An 18,046-nucleotide genomic window follows, 5' to 3' on the forward strand; every position below is an offset into this window, starting at 1 on the left:
TCATCTGGCCGCCTAAACACAATGTAAGTAATGCAATGCCTATAGCTGGATGTCTGGCTGTCGGCTCATCCATAATAGAGAGTCCATGCATGTTCAAGGCGAGGCCTAGATTGTCTTACCGCTCCACTAGTCCGTCACACATGCAAGCACACCTGACGTTAACTAACCGAGAGGCTTTGATGAATTTATCTGCATGTGTTCTTGTCGGTTAAACGGATGACTTGTGTTCAGTGACCTCGTCCTCTTTATGTCGAAGCAAAAATATTAACGTACAAAACTGCACACACATACCCACACACGCAACACAATACTGACACACGTAAAAAAAGAGTTTTGATTTGTTGCATTAATGTAAAAATGAGGTGACTCTTGAGTAACGCTGAGGTCCAGCAGTGACGGAGGACGAATGTTATTAAGATGGTAAAAAGATGATGAGGGAGGAGGCTGTCAGGACGCCTTGGCGATGATGAGGATGCTCATAAGGAACACCATGATGAAGAAGATCCACATGAAGAACCTATCCATCACCTTGGCCACCTTCTTCCACTCTGCGACCTTGACACAAGTGGCTCTCTGCTCGCGGAAGCAGTTGGTGATGTACTGGATGTTCTTCACCACCTGAGGAGGACACAGAGCACAGGCGGATCAAGAGACAGCAGGTCCCCGGACACACAAAAGGCCCCACACCACCTCTGCTACATAGTAGCACACCGACTTTATAGCTGTGTTGCTGTTGTTGTTATACATCTTTTAGTGGTTTTGTGTCTCTTTGTGCTCATTTTGTGTCTTTTGTTTGGTAGTTTTGTGTTACTTTATGGCCATTTTTGGTGGGGGTTTTTTTGGTTGCTTTGCATCTTTTTTTAGTAGTTGTATGTGTCTTTGTAGTCATTTGTGTCTTTTGTTTGATAGTTTTCAGTGTTTTAATGAGCATCTGTGTCTCATTTTGGTGTTGTTTTGTGACTCTTTGTGGTCTTTTTGCGATTCTTTGTAGTCAGTACATGTCATTTTTGTGTCTTTTGTACAACCCTGATACCAAAAAAGTTGTCTCCAAAAGTACATCAGTTTGAGCCTAAAATATATTGCCTTTGTTCTTTTTTTTTTGTTTTCATTTAATTGTATGTCACAAAGGATTAGCAAATTATTGCGTTCTGTTTTATTTACATTTGAGAGCATGTCTAACTCTTTTAGAAACAGGAGTGTCGTCATTTTTTGTCTGTTATTTTTTTGTCTTTTTTGTGTCATTATGTAGCCATATTCGATCTTTTTTTTGGGGGGGGGGGGGGGGGGGGGGGGGTTGTGAAACTGTTTGTGGACTTGTCTCTTGTCTTTGGGGTCAGTATGTGTTCTACGGGATCATTTGGGCCCCGGGACCTGTGCCCAGTAGGCCCGTTCAGTAATCCATCCATGAGACAGACAGACAAACTAAAGCGAGCACTTAAAGAAACTTAAGTAGAAGAGGCGTAATCAGATCAGTGGATAAAGTGAGTAAACAGAGATGCTGTGGTGATCACCTGTTTGTGTTGGAGGCAGGGGCAGCAGCAGGGGCAGGCTGGGACCTGAAGTTTCTCTGTTGGAAAGAGGAGCTGCTCCTTCAGCCCTCCGTTCAGGTGCTGGAGGTTTTGTGGATGAGAAGGGGCCTGGTAGTCTAGTCCGTCCCTCCTGATGTGATGATATCTCTGTGTGGGCTCTCGCTTCCCCTCGCCCCTCTCCAGCCTGGAGGCGTGGTTATTATGGTTGTTGTAATGGTTACGGCTGTTGTTGGCGTTGCCGTTCGCCTGGCCTTTGTGATGCTTGTTGTGATGATGCACGCTGTGACCGTTGCTGTACTTGTACGGGTCGCTGTCATGATGATAGTCGTCGAAGTAGCTGCCCTTATCATTCGCAGGTTCCTCGGGGTACAGCGGGGTCCTCTCACTCTCCGGAGTAGTGCAGTTCTCCCCTACCTCGTAGACAAAGAAGATTTTGGACATGTAGTCTATGATGAGCACCTTAGCCCAGTGAGGGACCGGCTTGGCTTCAGCACCACAGAAATGAATGTTCATGATGAAGATAGTGAGAGAGGTCGAGGCTGTGATCATAGTCATGGTGGCTATGTAGTACTTCCCTAAAGGAAAGGAAAAAGAAAAGGACAGATGAATGAAGGAGAAAGGAAACGCATACATTAAAGCACTAGTTTGTAGACTACAAAGCTGAAAATTCACAAACAACTTCAGCAATAATCTGCAAAGACACATCATGGAAATCAGACTTAGATATATATCAGCCTATTAAACAGCAAATTTAGTCTCCAAGTTGCATAACCGAGTTTAATTTTAAACACTCATGTTAAGTCAAAATTATTATCATTAACCCTTGTGGATCCCTTTAATAAAGTTGCTGTGATGTCCTTTGAGGAAAAAAGCCTCTGCTTTAAAAAAACGTATTAATTTATTTATGTTATGTTATGTTATAAATAACTTTTCCACTTTCACTGAGTCTTTTAATCAACTTCAGTCCTGTTCACGACACAGTCTGGGCTATGCAAGTAATTTGCAACAACACTGATTTTGGTGCATTGAGTGTAGTGCTCCATAATACAGGAGCAATAAAGTGGAAACCAGGGAAATAACATGTATTTGACCCATAGGGCAAACACTACACAATGGCACAACCTAGTAGAAAATAGTAAAAACGACATATTGAAGCCAGGGCTCTCGATTCAAAGCCTGGTGTAATAGAATTCATGCCTTTATGCTTTAATCACTGTTGGATCAGGAATTGCCTTTAATGGGATATAACAGGGACTTTTTTTTCTTTGTTGTCTGTATTTTGGCTTCACAATTTATTATAGAATTATTATAGGAGCAAAGGTTGAATTTCTAAAAGAAAAAAATGGGAAAAAATCCCCTCACACCCTGCCATGCCAAGACAGACAAAATGATCAAAACATTTCAAATTAAAGGACCAAAAATGCCCCCAGGGATGCACAAGGGTTAAATCAAAATTGTGAGATACAAAGTCAAAATCTAGATTTAGTATCTCATAATGTTGACTGTAATGTCTTATGATCCATAGCTTTTAGTCCTTTTTATTCTTCTTTAGTTTAAATAGTTCAATAATGAGGAATAATTCAAACCTATGTAGGGCATGCTCTCTGCAGGAGGCATGCTCTCAGCCACCAACAACTGGAACACAGTGAGCGCCAGCAGCACCGTGACCCCGAGGGAAACCTTCTCCCCCGAGTCAGCCGGCAGGTAGAAGCCCAGTGGGGCCAGGAACGAGATGAGGAAGCAGGGCAGGAGCAAGTTGAAAATGTAGAAAGAGGAGCGGCGCTTCAGATGCAGAGTGTAGGTGATTTCTGTGTAAGGGTCGGAGCAGCAACCGTACAACTTGACGTTTCTAACTGCCGGCATGCCGTGTAACTCCCACTCCACGTTCGGCACAAAGTCAGACACGTCACCGCTGTCCATCGCCAAACTGATGTCCACCTGTGTAGAGGACACTTCATTAGAAAATATGTAAATTTTATGTGGACACAGAAGTTGACATCCAGGATTCTCCCTACATATACAAGAGATTATTCACTTTTTACTCATTAGACTATGGAAAGGTCAGAGGAACTAAGAAGCTGTGACATGACCCATACCGATTACCAGGGTTAACATACACACTGAACCTACTGTATCAACAATTCAGAGTTTCAGTTCTACCAAAAACAACATTGAAACTAACATGTGCATTTAAACAAAAAAAACACTGATCACCTCCCAAAAATCCATCCAAACCATTTGGCTTTTTTAATTCACCCAGATTATAAAACAATAGGACTGGAAAAAATGGTTTATCATGGTTTAACATTTGCATTAACAAACCCTTTACTGATTATCTGTCGTGCCTTACACTCCCTCAAAGCTTAAAAGTGACTTAAACCTGCAGTAACTGATTTTTTTCTGCTTATTTACCCTGTTTCCCTGAATTTTCACTGGAAGTCTGCCAAACAACATACCCCTACCCTTTTAAGAAGTCCCTACAATGTGACGCCCTCCACACTAGAGACATTCTCAGAAGAATGTGAGTGATGACAGTGAAGCAGAACAGTGCAGTTGAGTGCCAGACAGCTAAAGAATGAGTTGAAACTCTCTGTAAAGCATCGTAAAGCCGAGCACAGCTGCCGTTTTAGGTGATAATTCTCTGTAGGTTCATTGCCATGAGAGACCTGTATCACGTTGTCTCAGGGTCAGCCATGATAAAAGGTGTGATCCCCGTCTCATTCACCCTTCGCTCCCCTGCTTTAACACACCTGGTTTCCATTATAAGTCCAGGAGCCGAAGGTGAGTTTGCAATGCTGCGTGTCGAAGGGGAAGTAGGCGACGTTCACTACACATGTGCTCTTTGTGATTGCTGGAGAGTCCCAGGTGATCTCTCCGTTATAACGCAGCTTCACATTCGTGCTGGATGATTCTGAAGAATCATCATCTGCCCTTCACAGACATACAGAGGAAAGGACAGGTTAGATTAACAGATGCATTATAGGTGCACTGCACACTGTCTTTTGTTACTGACTTGTTGTAGAGGACAATGTCCGGCTTCCAGACCAGGTCACTGGGGATGTTGATCATCTCAAGGCCGTCATAGTCATCCTTGTCCCACTTCAGGTAGGGATCATGCCAGACCTGCCTGATCCACAGGTATGTGGTTAGCACCTGGTTCTTCTCATCCTTCACACACAAACAAACATATTTTAAAAGAGAGAGAGAGTGGTAATGTGAAAAAGGTTGTTGCTGGACTGGATGCAACCCATTCTTTATACTTCAGTATAATGCTATGCAGTGCTAGCCTCTGGTGGTTTCTACAGGAACAAAAGACTGAAGGCAGTACTTTTGTTCAAACAGTATCTCTTAACAGCAAATTAAAGGGGAACTCCATTGACATATATGTCAAAGTCAACTTACTGGGAGGACTATACAGCATGTGAAAACTGAAAGCAAACTCCAGACTCAAACTTGTTTTTGGACCAAGCTTTATCTGCTTGGTGTGGTCACCTAGCAGTAAAATGAAAAGAAAGGAGGAAATACATGCAGAGGGCAGGGTCTCTGCAGATACAGACACTTTGTGTTGACGAAAATCTTGCATTTTCTGCTTTAATCATTTGTCAGTTAGAGATTTATCCTCTTCAATGCTCGGATTTGAAAATTTCAATCAGTGTAGTTCTCCTATAGCATTAATATAGTGTTGGAACAGTAAGTTACAGACTATATATATATATTATCTATATTATATTGTCAACCAGGGTGGAACAACCTAAGGAGACCTCTGAAGAAGTTATTTTACATAAATTGTTTTGTATATATATTTTAGGCAATTATAATTCACTGTTAGTACTCATTAATTGAAAAGTAATGTAATATATTTTGTATATAACCCAGATAATCCTGAGCTGTGAGGCCCAGCTTATTATGACTCATACTGACATCTGTTGTTAGGCGTCAAATAGGAAAATTTTAAAGAGGAAGTGTTGAGAGAAAGTCAGGTGACAAAGTATAAAGAGCAACAAAGTCTGCTTACGGAGGAGATTTGTGTGGATGGAAGGTCGAAAAATAAAAGTCTTTGACCCAGGAGACTTTTAATTTTAAGGTCCATACGCAAGTTTTCTTCGATGTGTAATTATGTCATGTATGTTACTACATAACAACATCATTTAGTTCTGTATGGAAATACTTTCTATAACCTAATAATCTTTTGATCTTTTAATCCATGTAGTTTTGGTGCCTAAACCCAATCAAGTAGTTCAGTTATACAATGATAATAGAATTTCTTTCAGATAGCATAGGATACATTGATATATTTTTATAGCTCAGAATCTATGCTGGATAATGATACATATTTGAGTTTCCACTCTCCTCACCATATCTTTGATCTGTGATAGGGTGATCTGCAGGGAGACATTGAGGGCTTTGTCTGTGTCGTCCACTGGCCTCAGAGCGTTGGAGTAGTCCTCCATTAGGTCATTCAGAAGTTTTCGGGCGTAATGACCCTGAGCACCGTGGGACACTGAAGGGGGCAGGAGAGCAGAGGTAGGGGACAATAGCAAAGGTTAGAATAGATTAATGTCCAGGGACTGAAAAGTTAAGAGCAGAAAACCAACAGATATAAACACCAGGCTGATGCATCATGCAGAACTGACCTTGTACCAACAGGCTGATCCAAACCATCAGCGCTGCTTTCTTCATTTTCAACCAGTCGAGGGATGAATTATTCAGCAAAGCAGTCTCTGAGAGAATCCGGGTCCAAATCCAGAGCGTCACTCTATTCTGATCTCCATTCTCCCCCCGCTGTCACTGAGCTAGACCACAGCAAATGCTTGAAATCTCACATCCTGTCAGAAGCTCTGAATGCTTTGCTAGGTGTTAGTCGCAGTTTGCCTCTGTGTCACTGTCTTTCTGTGTGTGTGATCGCTGCTGTGGAACAGGACCTGGGGCTATCACTCACACTCACACACACACACACACACACACACACAGACACACACACACACACACACACACACACACACACACACACACACACAAAGGTACACTGTGGTATCACATAGCACATAGGCACTGGGTGAAATGTGATGCTTGCAGCCCTATCCACTTGTGTACATGACCACAATCAGCTGTACTACACACATACCGACACACACACACACACACACACACACACACACACACACACACACACACACACAGAACCTTACTGCATTACACAGCTAATGACATGTGTCAGTCACACATACAGCGACACTTTCTTACCTATGCTCAGGTCATTCAAGATGAACACACACACATGTCATGACACATGTCATACACGCTACATGGCAATGAACCTCACACAGATCCAGGATCAGGTTTCATCCTGTAAATAGGAATCTGTAGCATAACAACAGTGGAGCTGTACACTGGTTGTAGATCAGTGATAAGAGTAGATTTCATCCTCTCTGTGTCCTTAAAGAAGGGATCAGTAACCAGAAACGGAGGACAGCTAATTGACTTTTGTAATATTGGCCAGCAGTCAGGACATGCTTAAGGTTTAGAGTATCTGAATGTGCTGATTAACACGTTTTCATCGTAAAGTAGGGATTGTGGAAATAAGTTGTGTTGTTATCCTGCCATGCTTCAAGTTTATGCATTGTTGTGTATTTTTTTGTCTTTACATGTCCAGGTCCCATGCTGGGTTGAATTTGTGTGTTGTCCACATTTTTGTCTTTTTGTGTATGTGGAAAAATCAGTTGTGGCATTTATGAAAGAGTATAAAAAGCCTTTGATCAGATTATGATCATGTATTGGAAGGAAATGATCAAATGTGCATCTGCAAACTAAAAAATCTCCATCTGGGAAAATGAAGATTCCTGAGAAGAAGGGGATGCATCTTATATGACAAAAATGGATGGCCCTCCTTAACAATAAAGGAGCAGCATTGTGTGTGGTTTATTCATAAGACTACTGTAAAAACATTCAAGTTACTTTTGCTCTCTGGTTACATTCATATTGTTACAGTGGCAGGTCACAGGACATAACATTAGCTGTACTTCATGTTGAAACTCCATGCTGCATACAAATATATAAAGTTACATTCTCTTATTCACTTAAACATTTAAAAGGTTGTATTTATGCAATTCCAAATGCCATGTGTAACTGCTTTCTGTGGAAATGTTTGTGTGTCTGTCTATGCTTAATCTGTAATTTCAGGCACTGAATCAGCATTTTTTTGTTCAGAAAGAAAATGTTTGTGAGTGGCAATATTTGCCTATAGGTATTTCTTATTATTTAAATGATATTATACATCCAATAAGTATTCAAAATATATCACAGAAGTGAGAGAAGCAGACTGGTAAACCAAAAGTTTTTGGTTATATTATCTCCCCTTAACAAGGACATGAGCTGTTAGTTGAAAGTTTGTAGATTGTATAAACATAAATGTGAGGCAGGCCGATGCTGAAAGACAGCAAAAATTCTTAGTGAACATTACTTCCAAAGGTTTAAAAAATATAGTCGTTATGTAGCAAGCTTTAATTTCTAAGTTGTCCATAAAAGAAACAGTATTTCAAACACCCACAATGTGTTCAGTAAAATATCATGCACTATTCCTAATTTCTTATTTGTAGTTAAAGTCATGTACATTGAATGTTGATGATTCTCATTTTAATATAATGAGTGATGTCATGTACAGTACAGTCGGGCAGAGACCACATTGTTTCTCTGCCGTATGACATAGTGGAATTATCTGTAACTAATTTTTTTGGGATGGATTACATCTCCTGTCTTTCAGGTCCGACTGAAGTTAATGTGCCTACAGCTCGTTTGTCCCTTGATATCCAGATGAAACACCGCTATACGTTTTTATACAGATTCTGTACATGTACATATATTTTAATATGAATATTGAAATATATGTACATATACAGTACATATGGAAAATATTCAAAGGAAGGAAAAATCACTTTTGTACACACAATTGTTTCAAAGTAGAATTTGATTGTAATCACTATATTTATAATAGTCAGAATGTGTCCTAAATATGAGAACTACCAGGGCTAAATTATACTAAAAACCTGGACTAAATGCCATAAAGACAGAAGATCATGCTATTCTTTAAAAGTCTTGGTGCTTGGATTTTTAAAAAAAAGACAGGGTCTTCGTAGCTTACAGTAAATCAAAACTTTTACATCATACAACATCAGTAAGAAATGTTTGACATTACTCTGTTACTCTGCAGAGAACTGCATATGGTGATAATGTGTCACTAAGTTTCTGTGGTACTGAGCTCGCATAGGACAGGTGTTTCCTGTGTGTGTGTGTGTGTGTGTGTGTGTGTGTGTGTATGTGTGTGTGTGTGTGTGTGTGTGTGTGTGTGTGTGTGTGTGTGTGTGTGTGTGTGTGCGTATCAAAGGAAGAAAGTGTAAAATTGTGTCATTTCTTAACATCATCTCTGTGCAGAATTCAATGTTGATGCTGTGCATGTGTCTGTGCGTGTGTGTGTGTGTGTGTGTGTGTGTGTGTGTGTTTGAGTCAGACAGACAGGGTGAAGGTGTATTTGTGTGCTTAACATTAAAAAGTTTAATATAACTTACGCAAAGTACAAAGAGAAGAGGCACTATTGACTTGTGAATAATACCAAAAACTTGTGTGTATCAGGAGTGTGCGTTGGTGTTACTGCAGTAAGTAGGGGAGAGAGTGAGGGAGATTCAAAGGGTGAGATAGTGTGAGAAAACAAAGAAAGACAGAAAAGGCAAAGATCGGTGGTGTAACAGCAAAGGATGTGTGTGTGTGTGTGTGTGTGTGTGTGTGTGTGTGTGTGTGTGTGTGTGTGTGTGTGTGTGCAATAATCATCATGTCTAGTGAACAAAGTTCGCCTGCAGTGGAAGAAGTCATGTAAGGTATACAGTACTTGTACAACTACTGCACTGCTACTTGTATTATCTTGAGGGTGAGCAGCACAGATGGTTGACTTGATTAAGTCTAGGGATATTCTACAATTTTCTACAAATCCCATTAACAACCCAAGTAACAAAATTAACACAAATGTTGTTCACAACACAATTCTACTAACAAGGATTCTTATTGACCTGATTATATTTTACTTTACGACATATTATAAAAGTTGGAAACAAAGGAGCAGTGGAAAAAAGGACTCAGTTCCACTTTTACCAGCTGCAACATTAAAATGATAAAATGAACTTTCATTTACTTTATATTCTCCTGCAGCTTTGGAATAAAGTTGGATCCAGTCTTATTCTATTAATACATCATAATTTACACAGCACAACAAAGGCTCCACTGTTTTATCTGTTGTGTGTGAATGTGTTTGTAAGTGTTTTTTAATTTGTGATGAAGACGTGTCAAAGACAAAATTCCGTTTTTACTGTAGAACAGACAATAAAGTTATATCTATGATACAATAAATGTGTAAAAATGCACAATATTTTCCTCTGAAATGTAGCAGAGTAGAAGTATAAAAGTAGCAGAACACCAGTAAAGTACAAGTGCTTTAAGTAAATTTACTTAGTTACCTTCCACCACTGATGTGCAGCTGTGGCTGATAACATTAACGATTGCTCTGTTCCTGCTGTAATATTACCACTCAGCTGTTGGATAAGACATTTTTCACAGCAGACGTTCTGACTTGTTACAGTATAATCACATGTGAAATTGATAATGATGACTCAGTTCCATGAATTCCCCCAGTAAGCTATTCAAGTGAGCCAGACACACGCAATACGCAGACGTCCACTAAGTGGAATGCAGCCATTATAATGCTATTAAATATACCTGTGGTCTTTTAGCCAGAATGTACAATACCAAAACCCTGAAAAGAACAACACCTCATAGAAATGAAGCCATTACTGATGTTCTTCGTAGCACCTGTGCTCCGTTGCCATGACATGTCAAACTCTCTGGTGTGAAAAAGGCCCTTTTTTACCCACTTGGATAACAAGAAAGAAGTATGTCAGAACAACCTGCACTGTGTACACTTCTGTATAGCTGTGTTATCGTGTGTGTGTGTGTGTGAGTGTGTGTGTGAGAGAGAGAGAGAGAGAGAGAGAGAGGACTCAGGCTTTGTGGTAGTTGTGGGAGAAGACAGCACAATGAAAGATCTGGCCACAGCAGACAGTTGAGCTTTCAAAGCGTTTCTCTCTGTCACTTGTAACTCAAAAACTATCAACATGCAGTGTAAACAGCATTTAAACTAGGTAATGCTAATTTGATTATGATTACATTATTTGATTCTACACGGTTGCCCATAACGTTGGAATAATTTTGGTTTTCAGACACAATCCTCTGTTAATTGTGGTTTTATTATATCTATTTATATAAGAGTTTAATTAATACAGTTTTGAGAAGATATACACTTCATCTGTCAAGAATAAATTACATTGTCACAGTAATTTCATGGACAGAGGTGAAAAATATTTTATTCCAACTTTATGGGCGACCATATAGATAGTAAACTCAATAAAAGAGCTGTTTTGTTAATTAATCAAACTCGAGAAGTCAGATGTCTTTAGTGTCTTGAACAACTTGTAAAGGACAATAATATTTGTAGCAATTTTTTTTAGTAAAAATATCACAAATGATTATTATGATGATATATCATACAATACTTCAATAGTTTATCAGCGTACTCTGAGAAGGTTTGGGATTTTTGTTATACTTCTTTAGGCAAGAAAGACTTTCAAAAAGTCCAGTTTGTATATATGTTATGTACATGACTCTGTATTATGAGTGTGAATGTAAGGGCACGTATTGTTAGGTCACGTATTGAAGCATATATGTAACTTTGAGACTGAATGTGTGTGTGAGAAGAACTGAGTCGCTGTGTGTGTTTGTACAAGTTTGACTTAATAATGTGCATGTGTGTGTGTGTGTGTTGGGATGTGGTTGAGTGTTTTTGAGCGTATCCTTGAAAAGCCTGTGTTGTATCTCTCATCTTCAGCAGCTACGAACACCACATAAGACAGAGAAATGTAGAAAAAGAGCGGGAAGAAACCCATGAAGGGGGAGGAACAGCTTCTCTGAGCTTTTTCCTGGTTTTTTGTTGTTCCTGGTCGTCTTTTTGCGCTTACTTTCAGCTACAATAAATCTTCTAACACTGCCTTCATTTCCTCATATATCATCCTGTGACATGGATATTCAAACACCCTAAAACATACAAACTCATATGAAAATGTAAAAATCTGCTGGTACTATAAATATGACTGCACTGGTATGTTTTAGGCTCTAAGGATAGAGCAGAGATAAAACTTAACTACAAGAGATGCAATGATTCAAAATGTGATCCAGACTACATCATCTTACGTCTCCATATGTGATCCATTGTTACACCTGTTACTCATTGGTTAAGCGGTCTCTCGTAATCTTTGTTACTTTTTAACTGAGATAATTCTAATTATTAAGTATGTTTTTATATTCTGCCACTCAATGAAGCATTTACTAAAACCGTATTACAAACACACAGCACAATAGATGTGTGTTTTAGCAACAATCTGGCTATACAACAAATCTCATGACATGGGGTTGCGATTCAACATATTATGCAAATCTCATTTTAAGAAAATGATCTTAACATGAAGAATACCCTTCATGTAAAAATGTACCATCCAACATTAAAGCACTACTTTTTGTGCAGTTTGTGTGCAATGAATCTTTTCATGTAAACTCTTAATTATAGAATTCATAGTGTTCTTGAGAATCAATACAGTTAACGAAACATATTATTGCAATACTCAAGCGTATCAATATGCCTTGTTTGATGACTTCATAGCAAAATTATTTGCCTTCATAATCAAAGAAATAGCCCTTGATAATCTAGTCAAAGTCAAAAATGAGATTCATCCAAAACAATTATCCAGAATTGAAATAATACATTGTAAAAACACACAAATTTGTATTAGTTTGTGTACAGTTCTCTGCATTAGTTTATCAGTAGTTTAAAACTCCATACTGTAGATCTTTTGAGATGTTAGTATGTGATGTAATGAGCGTACATCAGACACACGGCACACAGTATAATACTCTACAACCATTATTATTATTATTATTATTATTATTAATAATATAAAACACTTTTAAAATAGACAGAAAATTCACATATACAAAGTGTATTAATTACATTTTACATCTGATTTGTGTGAAGTTAATTTAGGTTCAGACAAAATGTAAATCAAGTAAGGCAGAAAAGGTGTTTTCATAATGAATGCAAATTTATAATCAAACTGAACGTAAACTCGATAGATAGAAAGAGAACTTGAGGGGAGATAGCAGAGTCATTATTGAGGAAAATAACTGGATATATTTCAAACACTCACAGACTAGTAGATGATTTTAAAAATACATTTTATTCGCACTGGGTAAAACTGTACAGATATAAATAAAACAATAATGTGTCAATGTGTTGAATCCTTAGTTTTAATTATAATAATATGATAATGGAGATAGTTTGCAAGTTACATTAATAGGTAGCAGGTCATGTCTTCATATTTGACCTATATTTTCTAAAAGGAGGTATACGGTTAAAAAAATAACAATTCACAAAAAAATCAACAATAGCCTCCAATACATGGCATATGGTTTCAACAATATGTGTCAAAATTTCAGTTTTATTGCATGTTTTTTGTTAAACCACCACTATATGAAATAAAAGTCTCAATTATATCAATGCAAACATTTTATATATGTATATATATATATATATTTATGAATTTCAATTAAATGCAACTGATGTCTAACCAAATATTTTTAAAAATACAAATACAGGTATCTTTTAAATATATTTGACAGACATAAAAATATAACCTTAAGAAACATTTAGCCTGTTTCCAACTATTGACAGTTTATTTCCTGGTCACGTCTAATGAAATATTATTCTATTTGGAGAAATAATAACAGTATGTTATGAAAAGAGCCAGATGCACCAAATATCAACCAACTGGGCTAAACTAAACCAAAACTCACATTTTCTTATCCAAAAGAGTTTTAGTTTATGTCGACATGCACTCACAATTATTTAAGATTTAACAATAAGTACATTAAGAAGTATTCAATTCAGAAGTTAAGGCACTCTCCTCTGAGAAACGGCGTACTGTGTCGACATTTCAGCTTTACATGCTATAATTCAAGTGAGCCTTTCACAGCAAAAGTTCTTAATGAAGTATTTCTGAAACACAAAGATTCTCTGATGCCCCATTTGAAATACCTCCATGTGACGTGCTGTGGTTCACTTCACCAACAGATCAGAAGAGTCAAAGATTATCTCTTTTCTTCATGTCTCTCCCTGGATGACACGAGTCGTACTTCCACCTATGTACATGAAAAGTATTTTCTTTTTTAAATATAATTTGAATTTAGGGAAGTCTTTGAGGGGGTAGGACACCCTGTTAGTGAAGATCAGCCCTCCGTGTAAGAGAAGCAGAGCTTTATGTTAATGTACATCTACAAGCCCTCACTAAGTTTGAATAGCACGCAAAAACGCGTTATTGAAAAAGTCACACCAAGTCAAGGTCAAATGTCAAAAGACCTTGCACTGGTTTATGCTGAACATCCGTCTCCTGGCCTGTTTCTTGGCCTGGTTGACGGCCGTCCGCACTGCATACTCAAACACCTGTTGCACGCCACGGTTGCTTAAGGAGGAGCACTCCAGGTAGCCTTTAGCGCTGACTTCTTGAGCCACACGTCTCCCATCCGCTGCTGTGATGCAACTGCCCCGATACGCCCCCATCTCCCGCAGATCTGTCTGGGTGGCCACAAGCAGCACCGGCACCCTGGGCAAGTTCTCTCGAACCTCAGCAATCCACTTGCGCTGGACGTTGGCCAGCGAGTTAGGGTTGGCCACAGAGTAGCAGATGAGGACGACGTCGGCATGCTGGTAAGACCTCGGCCGTATTTGTCTAAAGTTGTCATTGCCAGCCGTGTCCCACAGCCCCAGGCTGATCTGAACCCCGTCCATGTACACCTCCACGCCTGTGTTTTCAAACACTGTGGGCTTGTAGGTGTCCGGGAAGGTCTCCGACGTGAAGCGGACCAGCAGCGCCGTCTTGCCCACAGCACTGTCCCCGACCAGGACACACTTTATTGACATCTCTTCCACGCCGTTCATGGTTGCGTCTGACAGTCTCACTCCTCTAGATGTTTGTTGTTCTGTCGAAAAAGTCTTAAAGGTGGTTTCTCTGGGACCTGTCAATCAGGGTTCATAGGGTAGTCGAAGACAGGGATCACTCATCTGTGTGTGCTTTACTTCCGTGTTCATGTATTAGTTTCTATACCAGGTGATTAATAGCCTCCATTCCTGGATGTTTCAGTGGTCATTCAGCTTGAACTGACCTGTAATGTCTTCCTTTTCAGAGTCCTTAAACGTCTCTCATGTGGATCAGGTATGTGTAGTCAGCCGTTCTCCAGCAGCGAGCTGCATACACGCTACACATACCGTCTTATTTCCTTATGCCCCCTCAGCTGGTCTCTCTCCCGCTCAGTCTCTGCAGCGTGCTCATGTGTTGGTCCTTCTCTCTAATGGCGGCCATCATTCTGTCCAAACAGATCAGACCTCTCAGAGTTGAGGAGGGAAATCTACTGAGGAAGAGAAGATATGTTACGAATATGAAGTATCTGTAAACACTCCGTCCTCTTCCTTTAAAAAGACAGAAACTGAAATGGTTTAGCAAATTGTTCATTTAACAGAAACCGTATTTATATGTTACTGAAACAGTTTATAGACTCTTCTCATGCAGACTTATGTAGAAAATGACAGTTTTCAATTTTGCACAACAGATGAGAAGCATCTGTAAACAAAACGATAGAAATCGACTCCTACTGTACAGCATGTGGCAGATGACATCAACTTCTGTTTTTGTAAGAGAAATATGTGATATTTACAGAGGACGGTTACAATGTAAAGCATTATATGTAGAACAACGTACTGGTTAAATACGGAAGTAAAGGTTTGTGTGTTTGGGTGTGACCCAGAATTTACAGCTTGATCCTGAAGACTAACTCATTACCAAACTTTTCCATGTTTGCTGTATAATCAAGCTCATACATATGAACTTGTCTGTCCCCATTTACTCTGATGTGACTCCCTCATAACCGACCCTGATTCTGCAGTTTGTACCATAAACGGACATCTTATAATGGAAGAGGATATCTCTGTGTTATTGTTTGATATAGTGATAGATATATTTTAATGGTTCCATTTAATTATTATAAAAATAATACCATTGATGGTATTTATATGACTTCTTTGGCACAATAAATTGACAGTTTAAGTGTATCAACGTAGCGGCAGTAACAAGTCATAACCTCAAAACCACCTGCCATGACACATACACACCAATGGAAAGACCTCCATAACGCAGATGGGACATTTCAACCTGTTTTTTCCACAATTCATTCATTTTTATGAATTATCTTCAAGAAGAAGTCGTAAGTCTAGAAATCTACTGTTAGGGCAATAAATAATACATTAAAATATGAATAAAGTCATAAAACAAGCCTCAGCGTAACTGATTTATCTCTCCTTATATCATGGAACATGCTTTACTTTACATACAATAAAATGTTATTTTAGACAATCAGAATTATTCTATTTGTTCTAATGAGAGAGTATAAGTACACTCTGAAGATCTCACTTCATTCGTACATTTCAAAGTTTTAATGTTAATGTTAACAAGTTTAGGTTTTTGCCCACCTTATGGGGTCTTAATCAAATTTCCAAAAATATTAGAATAGAATAGAACAGAATAGAATCCACAGTAACACAGTGTTGTATGAAGACAAAGAAAAAGATAATTACCTTTCTTGTCAGTTTTCTCAATCTTTAACGGGCGGATGCAGGCTGTCGCTTTTGAAGACGGTGTGGACAAAAAAACCCAACTAAACTCCAGAAACCATCTGTTATTATTATAATCTGCTGAACTGGAGACAGTAAATGCCATTAACTAAAGTCTGTATTGATTAGAGATTAAACAGACACAGAGATTAAATATTTTGGCACCTATCAGTACCCCGAAGTTAAGTAGAGAAGGGAAATGAGAGAGCAGCGATGAGAGAAATGAAAAGTAAAACACATCCGCTGTTGAAGTGAGTGGAGCTGTGACTCAATCTTCTTCTGCTCGCCTCCCCCACAGCAGCTGTGTAAAAACAAAGACACTAAATATGGGTCTTTTTCTGTTGTGGATATTATCTGACATTTCACAAAGAAGCAGGGGCCACAGCTGGCACAAAACAAGCTATAATATCTAAAATGATACCGGTTGCAAAACAAGAATCAGGCAAAAGTTCTCCTAGAAAGAAAAAGTTGATTAAAATTAAAAGTGTTTGTTCTTTACTCAGTTACATTCCACCACTGCACACGAGGGAATACTTTAAACTACTAAGTACATTTACTAAAGTACTGTACTGAGTATTTCCATTTTATGTGACTTTATATTTCTCGTCCACAAACATTTTGAGGCAAATATTGTCCTTTTTACTCCACTACATTTACCCGACAGCTTTAGTTACTTTTCAGGAAGAAAAAAAATCTAAGAAAAAAACATGATCAATTAAAAGTAATGACTTTTTTTTTTTAATTAAACCTCATAACAGAATATTGAGTAGTAAAATGAGCTCAATATTTACAAGACTAAAATGCTGCTTGCAAAAATACATTAATACAAGTAATCTAATATATATATATATGTATATATATATGTGTATTATACACATATATATATACATATACACAGTGTATATGTATATATATGTGTATATATATATATGTGTGTGTATATATATATATATATATATATATTCAATCTGAGCGAGTCCATTTCTGCCTGAGTAGTTTTACTTTTGATACTTTAAGTACATTTTAATGCTAGTACTTTAGTGGAATTTCCCAGTGTGGTATTAGTACTTTTACTTCAGTAAAGGATATTACTTTTTCCACCACTGCCTGTGTGTTGCTAAAGGGTCCTACAAGGACTTTTAATGGATCCACAACAGCTTCTTAAAATGAAATCATTTGCGGAACACAGGAGAATCGCTAAATGTATGGTGGTCCTCCTGCAACTCCAGATTGAACATTTGTCATAGTTATGATCAACACGCTAAATTAGCAATAACGTTAGAAACTTTATAGCCAAACGTAAGCTAAAAGGTTAGCATAATGCTAGTTAATTTTGTCTTTTTGAATCTCAGTTAAAAAAAAAAACTTATCTCGATGTTTCGTCATCTCCTTTCTTGATGTCACAGTAATATTTTGACAATTCTTCATTTCCACAGCAATATTTCTCGCATTGAATGTGTCAGTTACAGTCTCTGGTCGGCCCACATATCTTGCTGGTGTGTATTTGTTGTGGCTGGGACTTAAAACTATTTGTTTGTGCTCAATTTATTGCGGTGAACTACATTTTCACATTCTAAGCCTAAACACCATCTAACTGAAGATATGACGTATTTCTCATTGAAGTGTAAAAGAAAAAAATATTCTTATATTTTCAAATCTTTTTTGTTGACTTTCTTTTCATCATATTTGCTATATAAGCTGTTGTTTT

General features: G+C 38.2%; 2 protein-coding genes across 3 annotated transcripts; both read right to left on the bottom strand.

Annotated features, from left to right (window-relative positions):
* Positions 1 to 447: 447 nt before the first annotated feature.
* On the bottom strand, positions 448 to 6,237 carry chrna9a (cholinergic receptor, nicotinic, alpha 9a). The gene is made up of 7 exons (XM_059333122.1): positions 6,164 to 6,237; positions 5,885 to 6,030; positions 4,543 to 4,697; positions 4,280 to 4,460; positions 3,116 to 3,467; positions 1,512 to 2,104; positions 448 to 618 (listed from the first exon to the last, which is right to left on the bottom strand). Exons 1-7 carry the CDS (start codon positions 6,207 to 6,209, stop codon positions 448 to 450), a joined length of 1,644 nt encoding a protein of 547 aa, XP_059189105.1. The 5' UTR covers positions 6,210 to 6,237.
* Positions 6,238 to 13,260: 7,023 nt separating this feature from the next.
* On the bottom strand, positions 13,261 to 17,064 carry rhoh (ras homolog family member H). 2 transcript variants are annotated; one of them, XM_059328434.1, is made up of 2 exons: positions 16,303 to 17,064; positions 13,261 to 15,080 (listed from the first exon to the last, which is right to left on the bottom strand). In XM_059328434.1, exon 2 carries the CDS (start codon positions 14,611 to 14,613, stop codon positions 14,026 to 14,028), a length of 588 nt encoding a protein of 195 aa, XP_059184417.1. In that variant the 5' UTR covers positions 14,614 to 15,080; positions 16,303 to 17,064; the 3' UTR covers positions 13,261 to 14,025. The 2 variants fall into 2 exon arrangements, with proteins under 2 accessions (XP_059184417.1, XP_059184412.1); XM_059328429.1 differs by having other exon boundaries at positions 13,261 to 15,083.
* Positions 17,065 to 18,046: the final 982 nt, after the last annotated feature.

Source organism: Centropristis striata, chromosome 1 (genome assembly GCF_030273125.1).
Source record: "Centropristis striata isolate RG_2023a ecotype Rhode Island chromosome 1, C.striata_1.0, whole genome shotgun sequence".
In the NCBI taxonomy this organism is placed as follows: Eukaryota; Metazoa; Chordata; class Actinopteri; order Perciformes; family Serranidae; genus Centropristis; species Centropristis striata.

What these genes read in the sequence shown, in the direction of transcription:
- chrna9a (XM_059333122.1), bottom strand. Translation starts at nt 6,209, where the DNA reads ATGAAGAAAGCAGCGCTGATGGTTTGGATCAGCCTGTTGGTACAAG. An exon ending in GATCAGCCTGTTGGTACAAG is followed by an intron (nt 6,031 to 6,163) that starts GTCAGTTCTGCA and finishes TGCCCCCTTCAG; the next exon opens with TGTCCCACGGTGCTCAGGGT. An exon ending in CCTGCCTCCAACACAAACAG is followed by an intron (nt 619 to 1,511) that starts GTGATCACCACA and finishes TGTCCTCCTCAG; the next exon opens with GTGGTGAAGAACATCCAGTA.
- rhoh (XM_059328434.1), bottom strand. Translation starts at nt 14,613, where the DNA reads ATGAACGGCGTGGAAGAGATGTCAATAAAGTGTGTCCTGGTCGGGGAC.